The sequence below is a fragment of the Manacus vitellinus genome, unplaced genomic scaffold (assembly GCF_001715985.3).
Source record: "Manacus vitellinus isolate BGI_N305 unplaced genomic scaffold, ASM171598v3 scaffold_43_pilon, whole genome shotgun sequence".
Lineage (NCBI taxonomy): Eukaryota > Metazoa > Chordata > Aves > Passeriformes > Pipridae > Manacus > Manacus vitellinus.
The window spans coordinates 5,459,944-5,485,708 of record NW_021940560.1 but is presented as its reverse complement, the minus strand read 5'-3'; the positions used below and the strand labels follow the sequence as shown (position 1 = coordinate 5,485,708).

Here is a 25,765-nt window from a genome sequence, read left to right as displayed (position 1 = left end):
GTCCAAGCTCCAGCCGATGCCCAGAAAAGACTGATCAGGAGCTGGGTATGGGGAACAGCAGATGTTGAGATGGGGTGGGCTCTGGGCAGGGTGAGAGGGAAGCAGGGTCCTAGGATGGCTATAGATGGCACAACAGCACCAAAACATCCTGTTACAATTCCTGACTCAAGCGGAATGATTCAGGCAGACAAATGTCTCTTATTTGTATGAGATGTACTGTGCGATGGCAGAGGCTGGGCAGTGATAGCTGGAGGCTTGTTCTTTTTAATTTAAACCTTTCCTGTTATGCAGCAGTCTGTGCACAGCGAGGAGCACTTTCTCATGATGGAATAACACGTTCAGCAAGCTACACCTCACGGTCACAGGATAGAATGGTCTGGCCGACAGGAGAGGGACACCCTTCTGATGCACCTTCATGAAGCGAGTTTGAGATGAGTTTTGATCTGTATGCCACACAGCTATGATGATAAAAATTAAATTCTTCTTAATGGCTGCTTTTTCTGTCGTTTTGAATCCCAGTTCTGGTTTGTTCCACCGTCTTACCTCACTGAGAGGCCAAAGAGAAGCCAAAACAGGAAGGGAGTTACTGTGAATAACAAAACTGAGAGTATGAGGCAAAAGGGCAAACGTGAAGAGATATGTGTAAAGCTTCTTGATGGTAAGCACGTCATGAAAGTGGTACCTTAAACCTAAGAGGCTGATTTTAGGCAGTGGCTGTCCTACAAAGGTTCTTCTACTTGGTGCTGTCACTACCAGCTTGCAAGTTTTTCTCCACAGCTTCACTTGGGTTTCAAATCAACAGCTGCATACTGATAAGTTTTCTGGGCCTTTATTTCCCAGATCTCTGAATTATGGGCTAGTGGAAAAAAAATCACATAGATAAAATCTTCCAGATGCCTTATCTGCGTTTCAGAAATAAATAAGTTGTTGGGTTTACTCTTGAACTCTCTCACAAAATGCATCACTAGGGGTCACCAGAAAGAAGCAAAACTTTGTTATTTAATCTGGAATGCTTATGAATTTATATAGTGTTTTTCAGCTAATCTTTTAGAGGGGATAATTTAGTTTTCAAAAACCAGGACAAATTATTTTTCTACAGACAACAGGTATTTCCTGCTAATGAAAATGTCATTATAGAAGGCCCATGTTAAAAAGAAAAAAAAAAAAAGGCTTATGTGCAATTTCTCACTCTCATAATTGCATGCTGATACTGAATAGACACTGTGATTTGAAATTTTACTCCAAGTTAAAATAAGGTGCTTGCCTTTCTGGTTTGGTAACCTGTGACAGAATACCGGCTAATACAGCAGTCTGAATTTTAATTTTTCAGCTGGGCTTTAATAAAGCAGTAATAACTTGGTTTGGGTAAAAATTTACTGCTATATCTTTAAGCTCATAATTGTAGAGATATCAGTTACAGCTTTTTCAGAATTTTCTAGTTCTATGCTTGCAAATCCTAGAAAATATATCACATGAGGTGATGAGGAATTTATCCAAGGATGCTTGAAAGGATGGTTTTCTCAGATAGAAAGAAGAATATTTTGGTATACTTTGGGAAAAAAGAGCAAAGGTAGCATAGGTGGAGTTCAGTGGGGATTTGAGGAAGAATTTGGCTCAGCACTGTTTTATTCTTTTATTCATTCTTAGTGCTGAGCAAAGGCAAATTTTCCTGTGTCTAGCTAATAGTCAGTTTGGCTTTAACGAAAAGTGAGAACAAGTCAAGAAACACATCACTTACTAAAATACATATATTTCTGCATTTTGGCAGTTGCTTGATGCCTGTCACAGGACAGGCCAATGTCTTGTGGGGTTGTTTGTGCATAGTGAGATCAGAGACCTGCCTGTGCCCAGCAACCTGCACAGTCCATGCTCCTGCCAGTGCACATTCATGCATAGTCTTCCATGCTTTGTCTTGTCCTCTTTCAATTTGGGTAGAACTGATATTCTTCCCCCCTCCCTTCTTGAATGTATATATTTTATAGCTAACGAAAAAGCCCAGGAAATATAACTGTCTCTCGTATTGATTTTGCTTTTATGTAGTGCCTTTTCCCCAAATGGATGCCAGAAGGCACTCTTAAAATCAAACTATATAGAACAATAATTTCTACCAGAATGGAAAAACATGGCAGCAGCTTAACAGAGCACTTTAGTGCTAGGCAACACTTTAAGAAATGAAGGTGGCTTTAAACAGCAGGAATAAGCTCGTGGCCTTGAGGAAGTTATTGGATATGAGTATGGAGCAAGATCCAGAGCAGCCTTTCTCACCACCAGTTGCCTGCACTGGATGTAGGGAATATATTGCCATACCTTGCTCAAACCATCTGATAATAGAGAATGGGTGTTTTCAAGCATATCTTAGAGGCTGAAATATTATTTAACTTGTGAGGGCTCTTAAGATGTCAGATTTCAGTTCATGAAGCACAGAGCACCCAGGTCTTCATACAGAATTTACTCAAGTATAACCATATAGCCCTGTTTGGCTGTGTGCCAGTGGGTACCTCCTACCCAGCTTCAGGGCCCTTTTCAGTACGTCAAAAATTAAGAAGTCCCTTGCCTTCAGTAAAACTATGATTTTTGGAAATAAAAAACTAATTTTACTTTATCCTCTTTTCTTTATACAAAATATCCCTAATGGCCTCCCTTAAGAATAAAACAATAAGGGATACAGGACACTCCACGGCTTTCTTTTGGAAGAAAAGGATCTTTGATTAAAAGAACATTTGAAAATCAGTGTATTAGGACATTGTTTCCCAAGCACAAATTAACATAAATCACTCCTTTACAAATTGTTGGGGACTCATAAACAAGTATCATTACTGATACTGAAATTTACTACCCCCTTTATTCAGCTTATTTGTTCTTCTAAAAAATGTATACTTGGGTTAGAGCTGGTCAGGAATTTTGAATGTTGATTATTTTGTATGCTGTTAATGAAACTTTTCACAGAAATTTGAAAGTTTTGAGAAGACCTGTATTCCTTTGTTGGTGCAGGTTTTGTATTAGGAGGGGAGAAATTTGGAGACTTGTGCTCTGGAACATAAGGTTTTGACCAAAATAATGTGTATTGATCAATTGAATGATCATCTACTCATCTAACTGTACTGGGATTCCTTTATTTTTATTTTTTATAAATAACATATATACATTATGCCATAGAGTGAATGAAGCTGCTGTCCATCACAGGTATTTATACCTTTACAGGGGATGAACACATGGCACTGACACTGAAGTCCTCATTTCAAGATGTATTTAATTACTAATAGAAAGTGAAACAGTTCAAATAAGAGATCTAAAGATATTCTTCCTGGCATAATCGATAGACCAGTTCTGAGGGCACTTGTCTGTGACAGGAGAGATTGATCTGGCTCCACTGTCCTAAAGCACAACATCTTTCCTGTCAGTAGTGATTAAAAAATACCAGAATATCAGTTAGCACTTTGGGTTTTTTTACTGGTTATATCTCAGTGGAAAAGTAAATTTTTAATTGTTTTCAATTGTTAAAGCAATCAGAGAGAAGAAAACCTTCCTGTGTGGATCAACAGCAGCTACTCAGCGTGGAGTAGGATATCTTTGGGAAGTCATACAGTCTATAAACTGTTATGCGGATAATCACGGTGAGGAGATGGGTTGTAACAGCAGCGATGGAATTCAGAGGCAAAAATCCAGTGCACTGGGTGGATTTGTGTGGTGAATTTTTTGGTACCACCATAATTTTTCTCACAGCATGTCTGCAGCACTACTTGCAGGAATAATTACATGAAGCAGTGATAACTGTGGTGGTCAAAGTGATGCTTCCTGTGCTTACGTACACACGTGGCCACCTGTGCTGCCTTTTACAGGATTGTTACATTTTAGTGTTATACTCCATTTAACCACATTGAAAGAAACATTAAGTTATCTGCTTAAGAGTCATAAAAAAATAATCTGATGCCAACACAAAACCCAGACTTTGGGAGACAGCTTCTTTCCAGCTAATCATTGTGTATGCAAGTAGTATTTAGAGTCTCTGCCACCAGTTTTTCTGAGCAGTAAAGATGCTTTTTCCTCATTCCAGAGGTTTTTTTGTCCTTGTGAGTGTTTCTGTGCCAGGGTCCTTGGCAGCAGCATGGGGCTGACCAAATACAGCTCCCCTCACATCCTTCCAGCACCTAATGAGGATGCTTGGTATTCTCGGGAGACAAGCTGCAAGCTCAGACCTAAGACAGAAGATGAAGTTGTTTGGAAACAGCAGATGAATAATATTGTCAGAGGCATTTTAATGAGAAAAAGTGTCTCCACACCCATGCAGAGTACAGGTAATAGCAAACAGAAAAATGAATATTAGGGGATAACAAACGTTAGGAGGCAGCAGGAATGACTGTGGGTGATTTTCCTGACTAAGGTATCAGTTATTGGGAAAATGTGAAGCAGAAGCAAAGGACTGAGGGTGGGTAGTAAATTTATGATTTATGTCAAAACTATTTGTATTGCAAGGCAAGAATCATGTCAAGAGGAGAAAATAGTCATAAAATTCCTCTGGGAAATGTATAGCTTGTGCTGGGATCATAGTCTGCAACCTGGATCCAGCTGTCCTGAAGGACACCAGTATCTTTAATCCTAATGCCCTCGCACAGGCACATGCCAGGGACGGGGATTAAACCTCATCCTTCCAAATCCAAGCCTGAGAGCTTCCACATGGTCACAGTCTTTGCCAATTATACCTTAAGGGTATACCAAACCTTCCTTCCTCTGAGGTGTGTTGCAGTGGGCAGGACACCCCTGGTGCTCTACAGGGAGGTGTATATGGGGTGTGGGCACAAATGAGTCCTGTCTGCTCCTGTTTGGGCAGATTTTGACCCCCAGGTCATGACTGGTACTTCCATGCAAGGAGGGGAGGATGAACAAAATGCATCTTTGCTCCAGACTGAGAATGCTGTGAGCTACTCCAGCTTTCCCAGCATACCTGTTCACAATAATCTTTTACAAGATCAATTGAAACAACAAGACTAGACAAAAGACTGAAAATCATTTGAAATGGGAGGATTGATATATTCAATAATTATGAGTGAGACTTTTAAAGGATATTATAGGAGAAAAGAAGCCCAAATACTTCAGGAATATTGTGGGGTGTGGATGTCTGAGTCCCACTGGCACTTAGAAGACTCTGTTGGAGCCAAAAACTTCTAGTTATGGGGTAGCTGAAGGAAAAGGATAGATTTCTTTTACCTTTATTTTTATTCTGCCTTATACACATTCAGAAAATTGAATGTCCACATATTTTGGCACTTGAAGAATGAGTTGTAAGTACAATGGGGTAGGAAATAGCCTTCTCTTAATTTTCCTTGTATTTCTTGCAAAAGAGAAACTAGGAATTAATTAGATTTCACCCTGTTTATGTCTTTGTTGCTAGCTCTAATCTTAACATCTAATAGAAGAACAGAGCAAATGGCTCAGGGAATTTTTATATATATTTTTTCTCTAGTCCATTAAGAAAAGAAGAGAGCTGATGAAAAGGTAGCCTGAGTGAATCAAAGTATCTATGCTCTGTTACTGAGGGAGGCTGAGTCACAGTCAACTAGTTTTATAGCATGCCCATAGTTGATTGTAAAGTAAATAATTGGAGGAAAGGGACAGAGAAGGTGATTAAAGTAATCTCTGAAAGATGTTTGTGGATCTCTCTGTTCTGGTAGCTGGACCAGATCAACAAATAACACATCTGATGAATGAAGTTTAATAATGTTAATTCTAAATAGATTTTTAATTACAAAGTTATGAATAACAAAACATTAGCTTAGCTATTAAATAAGCTACTGGCTGAATTTTATCTTCTCTTGCTTTTCATACAGGTCTGTAGAAAATCAGTGAGATAAAATTCCATGAAAACTTTGCATGACAGTCAAACATCAGCAAAATACAATTTTCAATGGAGATGAGAAGGAAGCAGGTGTTGACATAAAATATGTTCCTCTCTGTAAAGAAATTGTCTAGTTCTGATCCCAAATAGTTTTCCACATTTACCATTAAACTCATTATAGAGCTATTCAGGAACTTCTGAGAACACTCATTCCCCAGATTTTTTTTTCTGCAAGACTTCTACCTTCTGAGGCAAATTGAACATAACTTGATCAGCCATTTAAAAAATTGAGAGAAAGTAAAAGTGTGAGTCCAGGATGGGAAATGTTATGCTTTTTCTTAATAGCATAAGGAGGAGGAAATTCGAGGTATCCACCAGTTCATGGAAAATGCAAGAGCTACTGAGCTGATGAGGCATTAGTGAGATACCACATGAGGAGGCCTTTACTGAAACAGTCAACACAAAGCTGTCAAGAGACAGTTGAGTTGTAAAATGTTCCAGCTACCACAGGAGATGCATTACATTACTGTGGTATGCAGATAAATTGCTACCCAGCTCATGGAAGCTGCTTTGTGAAAAAAGTAGGGGAATAAGTAAACTCTGTTTCAATCGATGAATTAATATAAAACCTGCAAAAGGAGCAGAGCAGACTGCTACAATCCCTCAGCTATATTAGGCAATCAATTTTTTTTTCCTTTCAATATGTAGAATATTCCCTTGCGGCTCCCCGTGGATGCCATGCAGTGTGAACACAGCAATCAAAGTAATAGACGTCAGAGTAATCAAAATAAGATGTGTCAGAAAGAAGCAAATGAGTACATACTCTCATTAAGTAAATCTCCTAAGAGCTTAACACACAAAACTCTTCCCAGAAAAGCTGTACAAACAATTGCATGCACTAACACATGGGTTTATTGGTGTTTCAAAGTCAGATAAAAATATTCTTCAATCTAATCCATGTTTTTCAGGTTTCACCACAAATAATCTCTACCTAAGGCAAAACACATAGTGTAGCTGCCACAATGACATTAACAAAGGTCATAATTGAAGGTAAAATATAATTCTTTGAAGAAAACTTAACAATCATTAAACAAACAACACATGCTGCCAACACTGTTAAAGACAAAATCCATTTCTGCAGTGGATTGGGCATCAGCAATGTCCAACACTAAACTTCAGTCTCTGAAGTGACAGGAAAGACACTTGACCCAGGGAGAAAGTAGCCAAAAAGTCAGAACAAACCATCCAAGAGAACAAACTTGTAGACAAAATCAGACAAGGCAGTAATCTGGCTGCCTTGTGAGCTTTTTCAAACAAACTTTTCAAAGAAGTACAGCACAAACACAGTGAAAACCCAACAAAATGGTACTTCCGCAATGTTCCCAGCCTTTTGGAGGAGCCAGCCCAGATCACAAAAAAAGATGATGGAGGAAAGATATTTCCAAAACCAGAATTAATTTATTAGGCTACAGAAGTAGTTGAGGAAGAAGTAGGAACAATCAGAAAAGAAAATCTGTCTCTAATGAAACTAGTGCAGGATGGCTTTTCCTTCTTTTCTTCTTCTGTATTTGTGTGATAAAGACATATAGCATTTTGGAAAGAGAATGGATCATTTCCCATTGAAATCAAAGGGGATTTGGGGAGAATTTCAAGAATTGGCCACATGTTAAGCAGTCTAAAATCCACCAAAACCACTTTGTGTCCCCTTGAGTTTGTGCGTAGCCATTTGACTTCAGAGTTTATAAGGAAGATGGAGAGAAGTTGAGCATTTTTATTACACTCAATTTCCTATATTGGCTTTTGTTCCAGTTATGAGCTGTGCTGCAGCTAATGGGGCTGGGTTGTGACTAACGAGGCCTCGGCACAGATCTCAGCTTCACCAAAGGATTTTGTGCATGACCTTGAGCCTCTTCACATCCCCATCCCATCTGTAAAACAAAATGATGATGCTTCCTCTCTGCAGAAATCTGTCTTGTCACCTTAGGAACAAACACTGATTTGTCTTGACTGCTCACAGTTCCTATCGATTGCAAAGGAACTTGGATGTGCACAATACTTCTTGAGATTTGGCATTTGGAGACAGAATAACTGTGAGGAACCGGAACATTAAAGGAAACATTTTGGCCATGAAGGTCCTATACTCTTATGAGCAGTGTCTAACAAATGGATCCTCAATTTTAGCACAGCACAGGGTGATAAATAGCTGTTAAGAAGTTCAAAGAGCTTACATGTTTGGCAGGTCAATGGGAAATAGGCAAATCCCTGAGAGAGGCAGGTGATAGGCAGCCCTCTCACACCAAACTTATTTTTTTAAGCAGGTATAACTTTGAAAACTCTCATTAATTTTCATCAGAAATTAAAAGGCAAATGCTTAAGCAAAAATTGTTTCTCTGCCAAATTTCAAAGCCCTAAAATCTGATAGTGATGGACTGATACAGCTCAGGAGAGTCACAAACATATCACTGTAAGGTGAAAGATGATCCCTCACCCCCAGACTGCAACAGCTCCTGATTTTTCCTTCTTTATGAATGAACTATCCCTGCATGAAGCACAACCCTGTTGTGCTTTTTCATGTGAAAAAAGAGTGGAACAAAAAAGTTACCAGCAAACAGAAATAATTGTAAAATGTCTGCTTCACTTTGAGATCACAAAATCAAATAAATTCAGATTTCAGTCTTAGTTTAAAAAACAAAAACTAGCTTAATTTGGGCCAGTTACCTGATCTAGTGGATGGGATCCCTGCCCATGGGAGGGGTGTTGGAACTAGGTGATCTTTAAGGTCCCTTCCAACCAAAATTGTTCTGTGATTCTATGACAATTCCAGACAATGGGGTCATTGGAGTACTTAATATTGACACAATTTAAAGAAGAGAAAATAGAATATTAACTTGTAAACAAGATTTTATAATTAAAAATAATCCCAGTGTCATTTCCAAAGGCATGGGAATGTCCCTGACCAAACCCAATCATGACCTGAGAGCTTGATCCCTGCAAGTTGCTTCCAGGTCAGATACTGGGGATTCCCTGTGGTTGCTCACACTCCTGCTGTGCTCGGGGACCCTGAGGGTGGAAGAAGCCCTGGGGTTCTGGGGGTTGCTGAGGACCTGGGTGACATGTTTGAGGTATGACCAAGGCATGGGAGAGTTTGTCATCTTGAAGCAGGTGGGAGAAGCCCTGAATAGTTTGAATTATTCCTTTTGAAATACTTATGGTGAAATATTTCCCTGGGTCCAGCTTTCAGCATGGACAGTCCCTGGCACTCGAGTTTTACAGCAGAAGCTCTCAGTGAGATCATGGGTTACTTGTGGATAGCATACAAAGCAAATTACACACTCTGATTTTCATTTCATTCTTCTATGGAAAGCAAGACCGGGGCTTATAAAATTGCAAGACATACTGAGTGATTTTTGCCATGCTAGACCATTCTCATTTACTTTCTTAAATCAAATTAAACTATTCAGATCATTGGAGAACACACTATCTTCCCATGCTGGCTGTAGGCACTTCACCTTCCCCTGACACCATCTTCTCTCTTCTCTTTCTTCACCTCTGGATATGCTTGAATATTTTCTTCTGTGTTTCAGAGTTGAGGGAAACCCACAGGACTGAACTTAGAAACAATTAATTGTATCTGATTTTACTATATACAGTAGTAGCTTCATCTTGTAGTGAAGCTCCAGTGGATTTTGTGAGCTTCAAGGATGCCTTTGCAGGAAACTCATATCTAAATTAAAAACTTTTTCAATTGTACATTATGAAAAGGTTCCAGAGGGGATGGGAAGCAATTCCATCTCACTGGTGATGCTACAAGCAACTATCTATTCTAAGATAAATGTTTTTGTTTAAAATACCCCTGTAAAAATCTATTGTCTTTTTCTTTTGATTGACTTATTTACAGAATTTCATCTGAGAAGAGTCTGACAAGCTCTGTTTTGTGTCAGCCCTCCCACATCTATGATTCACTGAGTTGCTTTTGTCCCTGATGCTTTATTTAATCTTCTACCAGAGAGCATCTACGGATGTTGTTGTTGGTAACACTTTCATGTTTCTCAGTCATAGGAAATCATGTAAAAAGCCCAAATATTCAGAATATCCTCAGTCACAGGGAGGTTCATTACCTAAAATAAGACTGCAGAAGATGATAAAGCTCTTCCTTGGTCTTTAAAGGACTTTTCATCTTCTCCCTCTTAACAAGGCATCTGCAAAAAGCTCTTTGGTCAGATATCCCTTGTTCACCCCTAAATTCTTATGGGATTAGTAGGTTTGCTAGAGTACAAAAGTGAACAGCATAAAGTAAACATCATAACGTCACAACACAATCTGTCAGAATGTAAACTTTTTGAGCAGGTTCATTTATTTCAAGTTCACACTACAAAAAGAACCCACAACAACAAGCCTTATGAATCCTTCTGCATCACCTAAGAGACAGCACTTCTTAATTATTGTTTTGTATTCCCAGGGTCATAAGGATGTCTACACATGTTACCTTCAGTTACAAAAATACAGTGGCAAATACAGTTACTTAGTTACTAGGAGTTAAAAGGTCATTTCCCCTTGATGAAAAGCTTGTTCTATAGATAAGTAGCTGCTACCCTCCATAAAACTGGCAACCCTTCAAAAGGTTTCAGAAATTAAAGGCATTGTTTGAAGACAAAGGCGATAAGGTCATTTGCTTTGTGTTTAGTCCTGCAGAACTTTCTGGGTGACCCTCTGATATCCAAGTGAAGAGGGCTTTATATTGTTTTATCTTCATAGAGCTAATGAGTGCTGGCTGACAATCACTGTTAAGACTAGTTGGAACTCTACTAGAATTAAATTTTGTAAAATATTGCAACATTTTTCCATTAAGGGGGAGTGCCTCCCTGGAGTTTGCCAAAGCTGAATCCATAATCACTCACAGCACTGCACACTTGTCTGACTGCTTTTCTCAGTTTCTTTTATTAACTCTGTTTTCACTAGTTGACTAATGTCTAACATGATTCTCAATGTATTCCTACAGGTAACTATTAAAGCTGTATAAACAAGCCACATATGTAAAACCTGTGTCCTCTTTGAACTCTATGCTAGAGTGTAACAAGCCTCACATTTCTTGTATACAGTAGTAGAGAAATTACTCATGAACTTTTTATTGCCAGAGGCCATATAGCTGTGCATTATTATATGTGTAATTAACTAATCTGTAATGTTGCTCTGATATATGGTGTATATAATTCTTTCCCGGAGGAATACATTTTTATTTTAAAGTGTTTTTTTCTTTTATGGTTTATTTCACATACTCCTTTTATGGGAAAATATTATATATACTCTTTAAATAGTTTGATTTTTTTTTCTAATACTAAGTAAGAATTTTCATAGGTCTTTAATTTCTTTAAAAATAATAAAAAAAAAGAAGTAAAAAAATAAAGTGGAAGTCCTGTAATAATCCAAATACATCATGTGCTGCAAGTATGCTTGGCAATCACTGTGCCCTTCTTCATTACCTTGGTTGTTTATTTTAACCTTACTTCCATTCTATTTTGGAGGCTCTTTCTAATAATAGCCCTCTGTCACTCCAATCCACATTCAAAAATAAATCTAAGCAAGATCATCTCAGTTTAAAATACAAATGAACTCATCACTTGAATGACTGTCAAATAATTAAAAAGTACAAAATCCTTACCTAATGTGGCTGACTCAGCACTAATGGCCAGCAAGGGAATCCAACATAGGTAGGCAACAAGTTGGAGATGCTGATGGAAAGGAAAGTGCTGCTGCATAGTGTCCAAGGCAGGTTTTATCCATGCATCTGCAGTTGCTTATAAGTTAACTTTTGAAGCCCTAAACTTTGCAGGAAAAGCCCATCAGCCTGCCTGCCTGTTTCAATTCTTTTTTATTCTTTCTTTTGCTCTGTTCGATCCACTCTCTTGGAGAGGGTTTAATGTGTCATTAATCCCAGAATTTCCAAGAGGGAAGCCCTCCAGCCACACACAAACCACACTCACCCCCTCCCACACGCAAACAGAGCCCATGTGTCCCTGCAGCTGCTCCGGCTGCAGCTGCCGGGATTTACGCACCCGGTAACACACCCGCACACACAGGGGGCGAGGACAGCCTGTACCTCAGGGGTGGGAGGTGATCCCGCAGAAATTAGGGTTGTAAAACGTGCTTGCCTGCCAGGATTTTAAAGCAGGCAGCACTAACTCCAGATTATTGCAGTCATATCTGGCATCATGTTTATGTGCGAGGATCGTGAAAAACGAGATGTGCATTTCAGAGCGTCGTCTCAGCAGAGATAGTAACAGAACAAAAGACAAAAGCAAAATGCAGGGGAAGAATTCCATCACTCGTGTTGCCCAGCCACATTTTTCAAAAGTTTGGTCTCATTGCAAAATGCCCTGTTGCTGCCACATGGGTCCTTTGTGCTACTTCCATTCAGTGTGAACAGTTTATTGTACAACAATGCATAATACCATCTTAATGCCCAACCTGAGGAATTTGCTATCAAATCACATCCTATACTCTGATATTCATGGTGTTTTATTTAGAAAATTTTACATCTCCACCCACTGTTCAGTGTTTTCCATATCTGGCAGCACTCTTTTTCTTCAACTTGTCAAGTTTGATTGTGTCTGCTTGTTTAAGTGAGGATATTGTGAATTATCTGATAAGAGAGTAATACGCAAGACTGTAAACATTCCACACAAATCACTGTGAGGAGCATTTCATGGAAAAGCATACACAAAGCCATTAAAATGATTTTGCAGTACAACCAAGGAGTTTAAAATGCTGTTCATTTGGCTTAACTACATCCCTCGAGGAGTTTTACCACTGGATTCCTTGAGGGAAATATAGGCTATTTAAGAAGAAACTTCTAAAACTTTTTTCTTAGTTTTGATTATAGATTTTGGAGTTGCAAAATCTGTAATCAGTCAGTCTCATTGGATTAGCCACCTCATAGGCCTGACTTGTAGCCCTTTGGGAGCCTCTGTGAGTCTTTCCATTGATTTTACTGATGTTTAGACTGTATTCTTTCAAGATCATTAAGAATCCAATATTTCTGACTTTTTTTTCATAAGACATGCTTGTCCATTTCTTGAGTACAAGCACATCCAATGAAAAAAATAATTTTGTTTTTATCAGCACCCAATTTCTATTTTTCTATGGCTTTCTCAGCTAATGCTTGAATGTATTTGTGGTAGTTTCTACACAGTGATAGGGGTCCAACTTCTTTTGACTCTAAATTTTGGCCTAAAAGGCACAGGTCTGAAATCTGTTGAGGGTTGAGATTTGTCCCTGCCAAAATATTGGCAGCCAAAACCAATTTACAGCAAAGAGAGCTTTCCACAAACAATTCAGTCTTTGGTGGTTTTTGTATACAGAAAGCAAAAGTATTCAGGCAAAAAAAATGTAAATAGTAGGTATTCAGGGCAAAAGCAGAAAAGGGATAGTTTTGTAGAACTGTTTATCACCTTACCTGTTTTCTTCTTAAGTAGGTTTTAATCAAGGAGAACCTTTGGATATGCTAAAGGTGAAATGAAGCTTCCCATTGTCTCAACTAAGAAGTTTCCCTCAGCTGGATATGACTCATTTTGGGAAGACAAACAGTGCCAGGTCAGACAATGAGGTCAGACAACTCTCTAATTCCCATTCTCCCACCCCAAGAAAAGCCCTCACAGAAGTCAGAAAAAATAGTGAACACCACCTTCTCCCTCCTCCCAAACATCATTCTAAAAAATAGTGTGAAACTAAACCCATGGAGAACCTGCATAAAAATATTGGAAAATACTGTCACAGTTTCCACACTATTAACATGAACAAGAGGAGAACCTGAAACCCCTCAGAAAATGGGTGTATTCAAATGTGGGGAGTGAACACTTGAAACGATTCCCTTTTCTGTCTGTACAAAAACCCAGCACAGCACTGAGGCACCAATTCCTTCTAGTATTAAATTAATTTTCAATGGTAGGGATGGAGACAGGGAATTAAAACAAGCCAAAAGTCACAGCTGGAAGCTGGCAGCAGCATTTCAGGCTTGACCATAAATTGCCTGATGGATACACACGTAGGTATACAGATGTCTTCACTTTATAAGAAAGACACACAGTTTGCCTGAAACATTCCACTGGGAGAGTTGGTGCTGGGGATGGGCTGGAGGAGCTGGGCTGGCACAGATGGAGGGGACAGGGCAGCACAAGGAGATAAGCAGAGGCAGGAGGAAGGCTGTAGGAAGAATATTAAGAACAATAATATTTACTTTTTCCTTCAGATGCAGAACTTAACCTCAGGATGGGACTGAATAAAAACATAATGATAAAATTGCAAATACCTTAAAGGTCCCCAAAGATGGGACTTTTTGACACTTTGTTCCGAGTATGAAAAATTCTCAGGCGCCCAAGTCAGTGTAGGAGAGTTGCACACAGAAGGCCTGGGCTATAGTGGAATTTTGAAAGTGGTGAATCCCACCACTCATATATTTCTGAAGGTCATGTGGAAGTGTCTGTCTACCTGGGCACCCCAGGAAAGAAAGGAGAGGGGTATTCCATGTTTTGCTTCTCAAAAATTGAGTGTGGAAGGCACTTTGCTTTTGCACTTGAGCCAGCATTTTCTTCTGCTTCCTATGAGGAATACCCTTACTATGAGGCTGTCCCCTGGGGAGGCTTTCTAGGCAGAGAAGAGATTTGTTATTCCTGGGTGACAGGGAGAGAATGACCCTGCCTGTATATACACTTTTCTGGTAGGACAGAGTCCTTCAGAGGGAAAAGATATCTTCACTGAATAGTATATTTATTTTTTTTTTCACAAGTCTGAATTCACATATTTTCACATGCTAAATCCCTCCTCTATCTATTTTTGTATGCTTTTTTTTATTTGACTGAAAATACCTGCCAAGCCCAGTGACAAGAAATGAACTCACTGTGCTCCCAGGGCTGTCCCTTCTCTGTTGGTATGGACTAGCTGTGTCCACTGACTCTTTCAATCCTTCCTGCAACTTCCAAGCAAGTGAAAAGTTTGGCATAATGGATTTAACTGAGACCCAGCAACATCCAGTAAGAACTCCTCATACCAAAGTGTTTTCCTAAAAAGAATGAGAAGGGGTTCAGGTCTGGGGTCCTCTCTCTCTGCTGTTGGCTTTTATTTCTTTTTGTCATCTCTGTCAATATATTTTAGAGAGATGCCAAACACATTTGGCATAACAAAAGTATGGTATTCACACAACTTGTTAGTCTAAAAAATTGATCTTTATTTCTTATTTCAAGACTGCCCAGGTGAGTTACATTGGACAGAAAGAACTTCATCTCAGCTTATGCCCACTTTAGGGAAATAATCAGTGGTCATGCAGCGACTGGAAATTGTGTTTCCTCTCTTTTGTGTTCTCATGTACAGAACACAGCATTTCTGGCTCTTCAGAAAATAAGACAAGTTGTACATATAACTTACTGGACCAAGCTCTTCATTTAAGAGAGGACTAGTTATGGGTTTTAGAGTAATAATTCATTATTCATAAATATATCCCCTTTTCAGAGCTCTGGGAATATAGAGAATGATTTCTACGTTAGTTCGTTTGGTGTGTTTATCTTTTAGCTTCTAACTCCCTTGTGGAAGGGAGAACTCTGATGGCTTTCAGAGTGTCATTCCTCGTTACCCAGTGAGCCAAACTATGGGATTTCAAACTCTAAACCAGAGATAAAATGAAGAAACCTAACGATCATCACCAAGTTTTTTAAGGCTAGCAAGAGCACGAGTGCTTGGACTCTAACACAGCATAAGTGAACCTATTAAAGGCATTAAATCAACTCTCTGTAACCACACTGCCCCTTGGCATGGATCAAGGCTGGATGTGACCCCTGACCTGACATGGTGCACCCACAGCTCTGGGTGTGCAGGGCCATGAACCTCTGTTTTGTTTCTTCACTGTTTTGCCATGAATGTTGCTCTGACCACCTGACCTTTAACTGGGCACGACATTCCCTTATTAAACGTGCATCGTGCACCATCAGTACCCTCCTTGGATGGACACTTCTGCCAGGGCAGGCGAGTTATACATGAGCCAAGCACCCTGTGAACTCGTGTGTGCTAGGGCACAGTCATGTGAGATGTGTGAATTCTTCATATGAGTTCCTTATTTGCTGGAAAGCACCAAATTATTGCGGAGATGTCGAAGTAAATCACATTGCAATTCACCTCTGCTCCAGAGTGCTCCAAGACAAATCTACGTGAATGGTTGTTGCTCAACAGCTCAAACCCCAAAATGATTATTCTATGTGAAGAGATTTGCAATTACCAAATATTCATAAAAAGAGGACACCCATGTATAAACTGTGAATATTGGAACTGGCTGGGGAGTTCTCATCAGAATCCACGTGCAGAAAAGTGTACAGTTTCCACAAAATCAGTAAGAGATACATATTTTAGAAATCTTTTTTTATTATTGGGGTATTTTTATGTGTGTTCCTAGATCAGCTCAGTATTTATTGCACTTTTGTGAGCTGCTCTAGTTGCCTGAATTCCTTCTACAAAGAATTGCTTCATCCTCTTCAAACATCATTTATTGTGCAACTTAAGTGAAATGGATACACAATTAAACAAACAAACAAACTACATTTTGATTGTTCTTCTGCAAAATTAGTATTAATAACTACGGAAGTATTTTTTAAACACTTCTTTGTCTCTTCTTCCTAAGTCTTGACTTATCTTGGCTCAATACTAAAAATATAGAGTAAGAGAAATGGCTACTCATAGCCTTGATAATGGACAGATAATAGCAATACAAAAAATCGCTATTACTCAGGAAATTTGCAGACTGAATTTTCTCATTGAGTGAACTTTCCATTTAGGAAAGAGTTTCCTTTGAAATGGCAGCAGAAAGGCATTCTACAGGAGTTTTTCATCAGTATTAGCAGTGGAAAGGCATGAAGTGGAAAGGTGTTGCTCCTACCTTGAACCATTTCACTCAGCCTTTTCCAGAAGGCTTCCTTTTTGAAGAAATCACAACCATAAAGGGAATCCAGAAGTGTCAATCCCCTCCTATATATGTCCCAGCCAGGAGTAATAATGAGAATCAGAGCAGAACCACGAAGTTCAGTAACAAAAGGTGGGAATTTGGCTTGGATTAAAACCAGCCTACAACCAGCATTAAAAATGACTATGCACATATCTGTCATCTCTTCTTTCATCCTCCTTTTCCATCTTGGCTGTTACAATTTGATCTTGTAAGGGAGTCTGTGAAAGCAGATGTTGTGTTCAAAGAGAGCTTCATTTCTGCAAGTGGCCTTGGCAGGGCTCCTCTCAAGCAGACCTGGTGTTTGCCTCTACTTCTTCAACACAGATGTTGCCTCTTCAAGGCTTTTAGACTGCTGAACAGGCAAGGGATGCTAGGGGTAAATAAAAGCATCAAAGCTGTACTAAAAATATAATATAAATGGTATAAAAATATTAAAGATATATGGCTAACTAGTGTGTGTATGAAAATAAGTGGCAGCAAAATGTGATTATTACAATGTAGATCATTCCCTTAATTTGATTCAATTGCCTTTCTACATTCATTCAAGAAAGAAAAATATTGCAAATATTATTTCTTTTCAGAGATCATAGGTTAATCTAAGCATAAATGGGAATATTCATCACTATCAGATTAGCTCTGAAGAACTCACTTTAAGAGACAGACATCCAAGCACGTTTAGGACAGTTAGATTCCTCCACAGGATGCTCACCATAATATATAACTTTAGGATCTCTGAGAAATCTCCTGGAGAAACCTTACTGCATCACTGTAGTGGAGACCAAGGCATATAAATGTAGTTTTAAGATTCCCCCTTTTCTTCCTGCTTGTGTCATACACAAATAGGAAATGGGGTTTAACAATTTTGTTAAAACATTTGCAATTACAAATAAGAATTTTATGTCAAGCTCACAGTGACATACATTTCAGTCTATAACCTTATCACAGAGTAGATTGCTTTGGGAAAGACAGAGATTTATTCTGAAACATTTTTCTTTCATCTCTTTATAGTTCTTTTGATGATTTTAAATGTTTGTGCTATTGGTACTTACGTACAGTAAATGATAAATGATATAACAACAACTACATGAAACTGAATTGCTTTTTTTACTGAATTTAGTGAATTTACTGCCTTGAAAGGTAACAGATTGATAGCACTAGTGAATTAAATCCTCTCTTTATCCCCAGAACTAGTATAATATGGGCATTGCAAATATTTTCCAGGCCTATAAATCAGCCAAGGCACCTCAAGTATCATCCACAGGGACATGCTGCTCCCTGGTTTTCTCTTTTGTTTTTTTTCTAAAGCTCCTTTAGGGATTTTACAGAACATATTAATTTTAAGAAGAAAAGGGCAGTGGTATGTATCATAAGCTTTCATTTTTTATATTCACCAACAATTATAAACTCTTCATATTAGAAAAGATGTGTGGGGAATATATGAGTTGGTGGTTAGTGTTGCCTTGGAAGGTAGAAGAGGAGCTGCTGAAATACAGGTCATAAGCAGTGTAATCCAGCCATGGATGGGAGACTCTCCTCCACCTCTTACAGATACCGTTTTCAAAATCTCTGCTTTTTTACTGCTAATACTGTCATAAACCTCCAAGTGGCCATCTTGAAAATACCAGGAACTAGAGAAATGTTGGAAGTACAGTACTGTGTTCCCTCAGATATGTTTACTCCATTGCTCTCAGTGAAGTTAATCTGATTTATACACATCTCCCCACGGGAAAAGCAAGTTTCCAACAGAGCTCAGAAAGGCTTCATGGGAGCTAAGGGTCAATTTATAGCCAGCCCAATAATTTATTTTCCACCAAGTTTCCTCTGTTCAGTATTCTCAACCACACATACTGCAAATTCCAGGTTTTCATCTTTTGAAATGGGTAAAAATCAATTCATTACTGAATTTTTCTGAAGAAAATTGTGTGGAGGGAAAAGCAGGTGTTAAATAAAAACAGAAGCACTCCAAACACATTATTTCAGCTCTTATAAATAACAGTTGTCTCTTAAATTCGTCTCCTGTGAAGAGATCTCATCTAATTCCACTGTCTTGGAAACCATAGTAATATAAAATTAATGGAATAATATTTATTGTTACAGACCAGTAACAATTTAGAGTGAATGAAGGTTCTAGAATAGGTTTTATTTCATGAGGGTTTTTTTTTCACCAAGGTAAGTATTCATTCCAAATGCCACATAAATTGGAATCATAACTCTATGTTACAAACCCCTGTGACTTTCTGGGCAGTAGATAATGGGCTGCTCTTAAATAATTGTGTTGCTGTCTCACACTATACACAGACCTCCCTCAAGCAATATTTTGAATTATTCCTTTATTTTTGCCCAACTTTTCTGCCGTTGTCCATTTTGACATTTTTATGGCCTCATTCTGGATTAGCTGTTCTTAGCCACCTTTTTAAGGGTCATTTCACCTTCAGTACAATGGCCCTGAGCTTCTAATATTCATAAAATTCAGATCTTGCCTACAGCCAGTTATTCCCACTGTTCTCTTCTCCAGTTGCTTTTTTACCCTTTCAGTTTTACTGGCAACATGAGATTTGCTATTAACCACCAAAAAATTCTGCAGTTGCTGCTTCTGAAAGTTCATGAAAACAAAACAAATGCTACAGAGATAGCATTTCTGGTTATAGTTTAATTTTTATTGTGGCTCAAACCACTACAGTGCAGGTGCATGAAATTAGTGGTCTATCACAGCAAATCTTACAAAAAAGTGTTATGTTATTTATTTATATAAACCCAAGAAAAAACATTTTTACTCTATTAGGGACTTTAATAACATTTACCTGTTTGGATTTCAGAGCATCAGTGTCACATGATAGGTTTTACACAGCTGACTGCCTGTTAATTGAATAGTCTAATTCAGCTTCTAATTCTACCTTTTAATGGTTGAAAGCCCATTAAAGCAGCTATTTCTCTAATAGCCATGTGGAAAAGGTGATATTTGTTGTTTTATCCCTACTAACTCTTCCCCTCATCTTTGTCTGAGTGGTCTGATGGGGCTGCCCAGACCCTTTCAGTTCAAGTTTGGTGCCAGAACAGCACAAAGCGCATTTTCAGAATTATCTCACAATGCCAATAAGACAGACCTGCTCTGTGTATGTTACCCACCATGAAACACTCAGACCAGTGTTTCCCATTAGCACATACTATTAGACTAATATTATTTAATAGCCTAAAACGATGGTCTGCAAATCTCTTTTCAGCATTCACAATGCTTTCAAAAACTTGGCCAAACCCTTTATGTAGCCAGATAGAAAAATCTGGATGAAGTTAAATAAGTTCCCAGAAAATTGCACAGGAAGAAGGGAAGCTTTTTTTCCCACGCATGCCCAGAGCTTTATAAAATTCTGGTCCAAGTTGAAGCACGCTGCGTTACTGGACACTTTTTCTCTGCAGCTATAAATAAAGAAGCAGATGTTTGCACCTGCCAGATTTGCTTCTGACTTCCATGCTGTGAGTGTGTAATCACTGCAGGTAATGGCATCTCGCTGAAGAGTTAACTCAATAAGTAGCATTAAGGGACATGGAATTTATGATTCATTTTGTTACAGTATTTTGTTATACACTTAGTAGAACTGACTCAATACCAATGGCTAAATTATGACTAAATACCACTGGCTAAGTTATCAAGGTATCTGATTTTATAACTCTATCTAAATGTGTTTTGCTCTTTCGTGGGCTCACTTATGTATTGCAAATTGTCCATTTTTTAAAATATTCTAGAAAATGTCAACTTACATCATTGTTTGGCCTAAAGTCAAATGTACCAAATGCTTTGTTAAATAATTGGTCTAAGACTGGAGAACAAAGTCATCCATCACCAAGTCACGGGTTTTGTTTTGTTTCCAATAAATTCTTTCAGTGTAATTTCCTTTGGTAATAAATCTTAAATCTGTGATATTCAATAACATTACACAGCGTTGAATTTGCTATGTGTGTTTAATGTAGGCTAAATACCAATCTGAAAACCAAGGGCTTACACAAACCTCTTACAGCGTTTTTGAATGTATAATGGACATGAAATATTTAAGATGTGAGCCAGCTACTGTTCAGCTGAAGATGAAACTTCTGTTATTCCCCCAGTGCTCATTATCAAGTTTGCTGAACTTTCCTCAGAAGCAGCTGGTGCTGGGCAATGCCTGATGAAATGAACAGCCTGGCTTGTCACATCACAAATCCGTCTCTCAAGTTCAGAGTGGGTCACAGAGCAGAAATCAACTGTTTCATGGTGCAGGAACTGCTGCATGAGCCACATTTTCAGCCTTTGGATTAAACCCCACATTACTGCCCCTGACTGAGGATCCTGGCCCTAGAGAGCCAGGCACCAGGTGCTGGGGATGAGCAAATGGGGAATAAGGCACATCAGTGATGCAAAGGAATCTCAACAGCCAGTTTGGGAAGGCATGGTCCATATTGTAGTGTGAATCAAGAAATCTGAGAATCTAATTCCCACTATATTAACCTTCTCTATTGTTTTTGGGGGGGTTGTTTGTTTGTTTGTTTGTTTGGGTTATTTTAAAAATTTATTTAAATTGTTTGGAAGGGGAATCAATTAGTAAAAATTCGGTTTCACAAGCTCACAGAGACATAAAGTCTAAGTAGTTCATTCAATCAAAGAATAAATAGAAATATCTTTGGATAAATTCTGACTTTCTCTGTGTTTTAAGATCTAACAGAGTCAAAATGTTACCAGAAGACAATCCAGTTTTCAACATTTTTTTGTTGAAATTATTGAGAATTTTACTGATCCTATAAGATTTTCAGACGAAATATGATGACCATTTTATCTGAAGTTTTCTGAAACTGTCCCACCAAAACTGAGTCCAGGTTTAGCTGGAAAAAATATTGTGGTTTTTTCCCCCTAAAATAGCAGTAGGAACCCATCTTCTGTTGGCCTAGATCCCACTAGCAGTGCTGCCAGGGTGTGTTAAGGCACAGATACAACTCCAGAGAAGTTCATGGCCACCAGATCCATGGCTGAGTGTATAGTCATCTTCAAGTCTCTCAGGAGATTTGCTATCATTTTGTAAGGTGAAGACAAGATCCAAGGGCAGCAAATGAAACCATTGGCCTCTCAAAAAGACTTGTCAGGAATTTCTGGAAAACCTGCACCATTTCAGCAGTGCTTACAAATTGCTAATGTCATTTTGTGACAGACTGCAAATAATTAAAATTGGCTAAATATGCTGCTTGTAAATGGGCTTGTTGAAAACTTTGATCACAGACAGAAAGGAATTCTTTTAAAAATCTACTGTTAACAGTAGGTAAAAAGTTAATGAGAAACTTATAAATAATTAATTCTTCCTCTAGAGCCAGAAAAGATTTGTTATTGCTGTTAATGGACTCACAATATATGTTGTATTGTCTTTCCTGAAGTAAGCACTGAATTACTTGATCTCCATACAAAAGAAAATAATTTATTGCACCAATAGCTTTATTAGTGTTTGTATTCCCAGAAAACAATAATTTCCTGGGTTGACTACAGCAGCTTGACTTGATGATAATACATAGGATGACACAGCTAAATCGACACTTCAAAATAAACAGGATACTTTAAATAAAAAAAACTGTTGAAGAAAAATTTGCAAAAATAGTCTGGCACTTGATATTTTCAAGAAAGCAACTGCAAAGCACAGAGAACTATTTCAGATGACCCAATTGTAATTCTGCATTTAAATATGTCTCTTTCCTCCACATGATATTCTTTGAAGCAGCAGCAGGAGAAGCAACACCTTTCCTTTACATGCACGTATCATACGCAGAGTCATCACAGCCTGAAGGCCATTCAGGTTAAAAATACTCACAGGATCCCAGTTGTTCAGATGTGGTCATTCAACAGCTGAACTGAAAATATCCTCTCCCTACTTTATTTGATAAATATTTTGGCAATATTACAATAATCTCTCATTTGGCATTATGATATTAAGTAGTGTGATTGCTCTCAGTTGTCCTATTGAAAATAATTCCTTGATAGTTCTGATGAAGGTATAAATTTCATACAAGCTTGCTGACTATGTTCTCCGCATCATATTAGAAACTGAAGCAAGTGCATCTCATGGACAATAGTGATACCTTGGCATAAACCAGAGGATAGCTTGGGGGTAGGTAACAGGTTTATTAAAAAAGCACAGAAAAAATTGTCAGCCAAGTTCTTTCTCTATGACAGTCAGCTCCTGGTACAGCTTCATTCATGTGTGACAGACACTACTGATATTTAATCATTATAAATGCACAGGACCTACTGATGCTTCTGCTTCTGATGGAAAAGTTGCACCTTGGCTATCTGATGCTATTAATTTCCATTTATAAGTAAATATAAATGAATAAATATATTAGAAGGAAGGATTTTTTGTTGGGTTTTTTTTTTTTTTCCTAAGGGGGAAGATAGATTTTTCAGGCTAGGGATTTACCACCATTCAACTGTAAAAATACACATTAGCACAAAAGAGAATCTAATCTAAAAGCCTAACAGGAAAAAAAAAAACAAACAACAAACCAAAAAACAAAACAACAAAACCCAAACTTAAATATCCCTTGTGAGCATTTTGTTGCAGGGATTTTTACAGGAGGGAGCCCTGGCAGGGCTCACAGCAGGGATGCTGTGCCATACCCATGCCCATACCACTATAGGCCTTGTTCTAAGCTTCTGCTTATCCTCAGCCTTGCAGTAAGGAATATTCCCCCATCTCCACATATCCTGTAATAGAATGACCAAGTTCTTCATCCAGCCTCAGGATCCTCACCCTGCAGTGTTACACTGTCCTGCCTCCAGGCAAACCTTTGCAGCTCAGGTAGCCATTGTGTCTCCTCTGGGCATCTCTCCCTGAAAAGGAAAGCATTTTAAATTTCAGGAGCACGGAGCGGGAGCGTGAGGAGGTTGAACGACTTCATCCTATTTTTCTTTCCCCCTATGGGGGTCTGAAATAGCAGGAGGTGTTAACAGCTTTTATAAGTTTGTAAAAACTCGAAGTGCTGAGGGAGTGGGGGTAGGTCTCACATAACTCCAGCAATTTTTCCTCTGCAGGAGGAGAAAATCTCAACTGTCTTTTCACACGAGGGCTGTCACTCATCTTCGTTTCAGGGGCCCCAGCAGATTGTCCCTCCACACTAACAGACACATTTTAGCCTTTTTTTTTTTGGCTCCCGTGAAAGCCATTTCCCGACTGATCCAACTGTTAGCAGGTCTTTGGTCATTTGGCAGGGCAGGGGAAATGCTTCACGCAATACCAGCCACATCATCCTTGTTTGTGCCACAGGCTATAGAAGATGATGTGCCTTACCCACGTCAGCTGAGCTCCTAGGCTTGTGGCTTTCCAGCTCTTTTTTTTTTGCAGAATACCACCTGTGTGTCACAGATACCTCTAATCATCACTGGAAAACATTTGTACCAGAAATAAGCTCGGATGGAGGCTACAGTAAGTCTAATTCATCCAACAGCAAGAAATCCTGCAGCATTTATACTTGCTGCAAGAATCATTTCTGGGTCTTTATGACATGCTGATCTCCACATCTGGCTGTGGCATGCACCTCAGCTTGTCCATGGATGTTGCTATTTCTAGGTTTCTTCTTGTCAGGCTTGATGGGTGCAGCTGCATGAGACCTAGCAACAGATCTGTAAGAGCAAATAATATCAGTCCTAATGGGAATTAAATTAATATGTCTTTTACAGGGCATAGCTGCTCTACTGGTGCTGCTCCCCACACAGAAATACTATGAAAAATGTTCCCCATTTCCTTCCTTATGCCATGCAAGGCAGACATTTTTTATTCTTTATTATGTATCTGTTTAGCTATGTCTTACATAGAAAGCAGCCTGGAAAAGCATCAGTCAGAAATAATAATAGAAATAATGAAGAATTACATGATGAGGGCTTACCAAGCATATTTTAGCATGTACCAGAGAAGCAGTGGCTGGGAGTCACACACACTTCCATCTCTGAACGAGCTCTCCATTCCCTGAATTCACCAGGTGCCCAGCAGATGGTGGTGTTATTTCAACTACTTTGCTCTGCACTCCCTGGGAAGCAGCCAGGCTGCATGGAACAACTATGGGAAAGTTGTTTCAGGATTTCACAGCTCACAGAACTGCACTTACAGGTTATTTTCTGCAGCATCCTGATATTCCTTCGTGTAGAAATAAATGTTACTGATAGATATCAGCCTTCCAGTGCCTAAAGGGGACTTACAAGGAGGCTGGAGAGGGACTTTTTTCAAGGGCGTGTAGTGATAGGACAAGGGGGACTGGCTTAAAAATGACAGAGGGCAGAGTTAGATCAGATATTAGGAAAAAACTCTTTACTGTGAAGGATGGTGAAGGAACTGGCACAGGTTGCCCAGAGAAGCTGTGGCTGCCCCATCCCTGGAAGTGTTCAAGGCCAGGTCAGATGTGGTTTTGAGCAACCTGGTGCAATGGAATGTGTCCCTGCCCATGGCAGGAGCATTGGAATGAGATGAGCTTTAAGGTCCTTTCCAACCCAAATAATTCTATGGTATATTAAATTAAACATTCTTACAATTGTCTTGATGAAAATTCTGGTGACAGGAGGAAGACCCTCTTCTCATAAGCAGGAAGAAATATTTCTTTGAAAGATCTCTTTTCCAGAAATTTCAATCTCCTACAAGCTGCATTCCAACCATGATCTGGTAGTGTCATTATCTCCTTCTGGGATTTCCAGTCTTCTCCACAGATTATGTAGGATAACCTAATTACTCATGCTCTTTACCAGCAAAAAGCTGTCCCTTTCTTTTTCAGCTCTTGTAACATTTAATTTTTCTTTGTTTCTGCCCCTTCTGAGCAGATATTTCATTATATTTGCTGAATCTCTTCCATCTCTTTTCTGCAGCCTCTATTGTGTCCTTTTATTTCTCCTGGCCACATCTGCAAACAGCACCTCATCTCCTGGCTGTTTGGCTGTCATGGAGTAGGATCCCACA

At 38.9% G+C, this 25,765-nt stretch overlaps 1 protein-coding gene across 1 annotated transcript in view; it reads right to left on the bottom strand.

The window, feature by feature from the left end:
- The window catches only part of LOC103759527 (von Willebrand factor D and EGF domain-containing protein), a 175,847-nt gene extending 164,258 nt beyond the window's left edge, over positions 1-11,589 (bottom strand). Inside the window, exon 1 of the mRNA XM_029962195.1 lies at positions 11,493-11,589. Coding sequence (XP_029818055.1) covers positions 11,493-11,589 — 97 coding nt within the window. The remainder of the gene's footprint in view (positions 1-11,492) is intronic.
- Positions 11,590-25,765: the final 14,176 nt, after the last annotated feature.